The sequence below is a fragment of the Loxodonta africana genome, chromosome 1, assembly GCF_030014295.1.
Source record: "Loxodonta africana isolate mLoxAfr1 chromosome 1, mLoxAfr1.hap2, whole genome shotgun sequence".
In the NCBI taxonomy this organism is placed as follows: domain Eukaryota; kingdom Metazoa; phylum Chordata; class Mammalia; order Proboscidea; family Elephantidae; genus Loxodonta; species Loxodonta africana.
The window spans coordinates 96,378,609-96,384,608 of NC_087342.1; the positions used below are offsets into that span (position 1 = coordinate 96,378,609).

General features: G+C 52.3%; 1 protein-coding gene across 10 annotated transcripts in view; it reads left to right on the forward strand.

Moving 5' to 3' along the window:
- The window catches only part of ANKS1A (ankyrin repeat and sterile alpha motif domain containing 1A), a 201,565-nt gene extending 195,565 nt beyond the window's left edge, over positions 1-6,000 (forward strand). For 2 of the 10 annotated variants that reach the window (XM_023540156.2, XM_023540161.2), the window contains exons 23-24: positions 367-537; positions 1,568-3,155. In XM_023540156.2, coding sequence (XP_023395924.2) covers positions 367-537; positions 1,568-1,687 — 291 coding nt within the window. In that variant the 3' untranslated portion in view covers positions 1,688-3,155. Of the gene's footprint in view, positions 1-366; positions 538-863; positions 963-1,567; positions 3,158-3,186 lie in introns of those variants that run through there. The other 8 variants (XM_023540158.2, XM_023540159.2, XM_023540164.2 and 5 more) reach the window with 7 other exon arrangements.

Here is a 6,000-nt window from a genome sequence, read left to right on the forward strand (position 1 = left end):
AGGCCTGAAATCCAGCCAGAGCGGCAACCCAGGTGCCATGGGTGTGGCTCCTTGTCCTCTGGGGTACACGCTTTGTGTATTCCCAGGGGATTACAGCATTCCCCTAGTGTTTCTCAATTGGGAGCACAGGGAAACGTGAGCTGTGGGTCATGCTCACATTGTTCCCTGATGTATTAGTCATGTTGGAACAAATTTGTGCTTTCAAGGGTTCCAGCAGAATCAACTACAGTTAACTCTGTTAACCTGTCCAGATGCTGCCGCTGCCTGTGTTCTGGGTGGGGGTGGGGGATGAGGCAGGAGTTAGAGAAAAAGGACAAAGCGGCTCCCAAAGCCCATCTGCTAGAGATGTGTTCTGTTTCCTCCCAGAATCTGACATACGAGATCATCCTGACGTTGGGGCAGGCATTTGAGGTGGCCTATCAGCTGGCTTTGCAGGCCCAGAAGTCCAGGCCAATGGGGGCCTCTGCAGCTGAGATGATTGAAACAAAATCTTCCAAACCGGTGCCTAAGCCTCGGATCGGCATGAGGAAGTCAGCAGTATGTGGGCCCCGTCTCCCCTGGCCTTGGGGTTTGAGGGCTTGGGGAGGAGCTGGGCCAACAAGGAGGGTCTTCTCACTTGCAGACAGCTGGCCTCTCGTTAACAGCCCTTGTAATTAGTTACCACCACCAAGGCCCTCGCCCTGGGAGGGCGGCAGCCCCTCAAACGTCAGGTGGGCAATCGTCCACCTCTGATTTTCCCACTCCCCTCCCTCACTGGACTCAGCCTAGGGCGAGGCTGTCATGGGGCTGCAGAGAGTGTGACCCATAGGCGAGCACCCTTAACATCGTCCCTGTGTCTGTGTCTGCTTTGCTCTGCACCCCAGGTGCCGCAGCCCCCTGATAGTCGCTGTTGTTACTGTCACACCTGCACCACCCATCGTCCTTCTTACCTACCGCTGCCGTCTGTTAGTTCTGGAGTCAAGGTCTTTACACTTCCTGCTGTCTGTGTGTCGTTCTGCGTGAAGTGACCGTGAGCTCTCTCTGACTCGAGTGGCCTCTCCCTCTCTACCTTGTGTGGCGTTCTTTTCTTCTTGCCTGAGATGCCCTCCTGCCCATCCCTGTCTGTGTTTTAGCCCTCTGTTTTCTGCTGTGTGTCCTCTCTCCAGAGGTCTGGGATGTCTGCTGTGGTCTTGCCTCAGGGTGATCTCTCTGGCCCCCCAGAGGGCCTTGAGGCTTGGAGCTTACAAACCCCATGTTCCCTTCTTCCCCACCAGGAACAGATTTGGGACTTAGAGCAGAATGCTCAGGTAGAGCAGCTGTTCTTTTAACTGAGCAGTTTCAAGAAATCCCTGGGAGAAAAAGTTGTCTCTGGTGAAGCCCAGAGGTGGGACCCTCCACAGTGCTCCAGGGAGGATGACACTCCCCTTTGCCCGGCAGGCTTACTCTCTGGCTAAGGAGACTAAGGGCTGCCCGCCATTGGCTATGGGCTCCAGCATGGCCTGGGGGTGGGGGATGCTGGGCCCTGCTTGCCTCCTGGCCCTGATGCAAAGCTCCCTCTCTGACTCTGCCCTTTTTCCTTGTTTGGCAGCTGGAACCACCTGATATGGACCAAGATGCCCAATCTCATGCCAGTGTCTCCTGGGTGGTGGACCCCAAACCAGACTCTAAGCGGAGCCTCAGCACCAAGTATGAGACCACCATCTTCTAAACAATCCACCCCCTGTCTCCACTAGTCTCACTGTGCCTTTGCCATCCGATCCTTCTGCTGTTCTCAACTCTCTCCTTCCAGCTGCTGGCGCCAAGGCCCCACCCCCACTGGGGCCTACTCTCCTCCTGGGCAGCAGCTCTTGATACTGTACACTAACAGCTCTTGTACCTAACACCACCCAACACTGTGAATTCTCCTCCTTGGGCTAAGGACAGCTTGGGGGGTGAGTTGCCTTTGAGGTGGGCACCAAGAGGGCTGAGGGGCTCTGCTGTGCCCAGGAAGCCTCTGCGGGCCAGCACTGTGAATCCTGAGGGAGCAAGGCAGCCTTTGAGCAGAATCCAAACAGCACCAGGAATGACTCCTGCCGAGTTAGACTGGGGCTCTGTCTGTCGGCGTTCCTCTTCCTGTGCTTCTATACTGAGCCACAGCTGGATGCAGCTGCCAAGAGCTGTATGTTTTCACCTTTCCTGATACAACCAACCACTGTGACCACCCAGTGCCAGAACCCCCTTGCACCCTGCTTACAGCTAGCTGCAGCCCTGTCCCGCTCTCCTCTGCTCTAAGGTCAGGCCCCTGTGAGGCCCTGGGCCCAGTGATGTGGCTTGGCCAGAGCCAGACTGCTTTCTGTGAGGATCCAAGGTACATGCCAGGCCGTTGGGCACATGCCTGACTCCAAAGAATGGAGCTCTGAGCATCTGAATATCTGCAGGCTTGCTCCACTCAGCAGACTGCTTGGTTCTGATGGGTCTTCCACTCCAGGAAACGGGATGGCATGTATGTATCCGGTCCCTTGTGTCTCCACTATTGGGACGGGGTCTGGCTTTGGAGTCTGGCTCACCAAGGAGGAAGTGTGAGACCTGTGCCATGCATACATGGTGCATCTCCTTCCCTCACTCACAGAACAGAGCTGCTATAGGACAGGGACCTGGACTGAGCAACTTCCATTGTCCTCCAGCCCTTTCTGACACTTCTTCAGGGTGTGGAGATCAAAGTCAGTCATCATCTGGTCCTTTCCCTGGTTATCTTCCCTCAGTCTCCCAATTCCTCTGGGAGGAGAGGCTGTATAGTCTATTGCTCCAGAGCAGTTCGGCAGCTGGGATCACAGAGTTGAGTCTAAAGAAGCCCCACATTCTCCAGTGTGGGCAAGTCAGCGTAGTTGGCAGGAGACAGGAAAGAAATGATTCTAGTAGGAAGCAGTACAAATGTGGCAGAACCCAGTAGAAAAGCCAGTAAGTTACAGCAATTAGAGTTTAAGCCCAAGTTGATAAACCTGCCTGCCTGCCTGTCCATCCGTGTGCCTTCAGAGTAGACATCCTGAGCATGAAGTGGCGCTGCGCACGGCCGTGGGCGCTCAGAGCAGGCCACGTGGGGCGCTCAGGGGAGGCTGTGAGGGACCTTCTATTCTGCTTCCTTGTCTCCTTTTAATTTCCTCTCCTCCACCTTGTGTAGTCCCATTTGGTTAACCCTTTCCTCCCCCCATTGTGTTTGCTTCTGCCAAGCTGAGCCACTGAGGAGCCATACCGTGCTGTGGAAACATAAACGCAGGGGCACAGGCTCCCGCCGCCACCACCACCACCACCACCGTCTCCCAGCAGCTTTGAAGACCCAGGCCCGTGGTCTGCCTGCAGGATCTCCTCTTGGCTGCAGGCTTGGGCCTGCATCACCAGGTCTGCAGAAAGCCCTGCCCTAGCTGCAAGAACCACTCCAGGCCTCTAGCAGATGAGACGACCACCTGAGGGCCAAGAAGCTACTTGTCTAGAACACATTTTTTAATAGAAAAAAAAAATATTTTTTAAAAAGATGAACTTTTAACACTTGGCTCAAACCTCTAGGTCAAACTGCCAATCTTCAGACAAATGGCCATAAGGTCAGAGGACAGGGAACAGAGGTTGGCTGAAAGGCCAGTCTGCCCAGTTCTCTGTCCTTGGGATGGGCTCTGGGCAAGGTCTGGTCAGCCTGGGGAAAAGGCACTGGCCTGTGGGTGAGTTGGAAAGAGCCGGCTCAAGGGGCAAAATTAGGGAGATATGTTAGAGTCTGCTTTTCAAACCCAACCAAGTTAGTTGCTGTTCTTAACAAACTGAACAGCCTCTTGTCCCCATGGAGAGCTGGCTACAGCCTCTTCAGAGAGAACCCAGCCTTAGAGGCCGATGGGCACAAGCAAAGGTTTCCAGTCCATTTCTGGGTCCCAAATGTGAAGGTCTAGTGGCCGAATGGAGAAGAGAGCATTTCTAGTGCAGCACAGCCGGGGCTCTGGCCGCTCTCCAGTCTTCTGACCTGCCACTTCGCACACTGCCCCTGGTGGGCTGGCCACGAGCGCTTTGATGGCACCCTCCTGCCTGCATCGTTAGAAAGGAGAAAAAGCAGCTTTGTCTTGGGCATTAACGGGTAGGTCAGCTCGGACTGCTACCTGCCAATTTGTGATCTGTCTCATCAGCCTGCATGATTAGGGTTTATCTGGATTCTCGGAATTACTGGTCTGACTGTATTCTCAGCTGCTGGGCTGAAATATACTTGCTCATTCCTAGCTCCAGGGGTAGAAAAGGCTGAATAAGGTGACAGTCGATTTGATTCTTCCCCAATGTGGCCTTCAGGGCAGGCTGGCATTTGGGTACACTGTTGCTGCTTACACCTTCCTGCTGGTTTGCTTTGCTTTTTAACTTTGATTGTGTTCTTCCTTCTGGCGTGTAGTGGCCACAAAGGGGCTAATTCCTGCGCAGCTGAGTGGCAGAGCAAAGTCAGCTGGTTGTTGGGTACCTCCCGGGATAGGTAGCAGGGATGGGCAGCCCATCCCGTGGGTGCTTGAGCAGACCTCATGTTGTACTGGCACGGTTCATCTGGTCCCAGGGTAAATATTCCAGGCCTCAGCAGCACTTCTCTTTCCCAGCAAGAGTTGTGAATTGAAACCCCTTGTTGGTGTGTGTGTGTGAGGAGGCTGCTCTTGGGCAGAAATGGGGAGTGTGCTGTGTCTCTGCTGGCCTGAGGGCGGGCATTGTATGTTTCCAGCAGTGGTCCATGGTTCAACTCCCCCTGGAGTAGGGGCAGGTCTCCTCCACTTCTGATACTAAAGAAGGGCCTTGTTTAGTCTGACTTCCCTTCCGGCCCCCTTCAGGGCCTGTGAGGGTTCCCATCAACTAACTCTGTGCGGTATTCAGCTCCTGCTTTCCTCCAAGAATTAACAAGGACATCTAAGATTCTTGTGTGAATTGTGCTGCTTCTGCTGAGCGCGGATGCCTGCGCCCTTTCTTCCTCCTAGCGAAGGACAGTGCTTGTCTCAGCACCTCTGTTGCAGGTGGTAGGTCCAAAAAGAAAACTCTGTGTAGACACTACGATGAGTTCAAGCTGGCTTTTTGGTTTTAAATCATATGTAGGTGTTTTCTCCCCTTGAAGCTGCTATATCTTTATTTATTTAGGGTGGAAAGCCTTGGTAAGTCTGCTGTGGCTCTGGGTTTTTTTGTTTTGTTTTTAAGATTGGTTTATTTCTAAATATTCAAGAAAGGAAAGTGACTGAATTTTTCTTTCTTTCTTTTGTAATCCTCCGGGGCAGGTACTCTCCCTTCCCTAGACAGGACTATTGTAACTTAAAGGACAGGCTCCAAGTGGAAAAGCCCCTACTTGACACTTCTCTAAGTGCAGGCCATGCCATGTGGCGAACTCCCTCGCTGTGTTTCTGAACTGTGAAGGAGCCCATTTAGGCGGGGAACTTAAAATGGGTCAGTTACCTGTCACCAACCTCAGGCTCTCTACTGGCCTCTTCTCTTCTGCTTGCCAGCTGCTCTGAGCAGCAGGATTTTCCTTCTGTCAGGCTCTGCATTCGCAATGCTTCGCATCCCTCTAGGGCCTCTAGCATCAGTACTAGTTCCTTGAGAAGCCTTGGGTTTGAGCAGGCAGCAAGCATCGCTGCAATCAGCAAGACATTAAAAGCCAGTCTGCACTCGGCCCATCTTTCAGGAGCCCCTGAGATGCCCCAGCCTGCAGAATGGCTGTCAGACACAGTTCACGAGAGTGCTGTTGCTGATGGTCTGGCAATGGGACTGAATTGTAATAAAAATGTTATTTAATCTTTGTCTTTGTATTTTGATACTTGAATGACTTCCCCTTTTATTTTACTGTACATATAATTGTTAATCTGTCCAATTTTGTCTGAATTATAAACATCTTGTGGTACCAAACATAACCAATCTGTGCAACAACATAGACTGACCTCACTACACAAGACAGTGTAAATATTCTTGGGCTTCCAGCTGTGGTTTTGTTATTTTCATAATTGTACAATGTAGAACAGACTGAATTAATAAATGAGAAGCGACATAAAA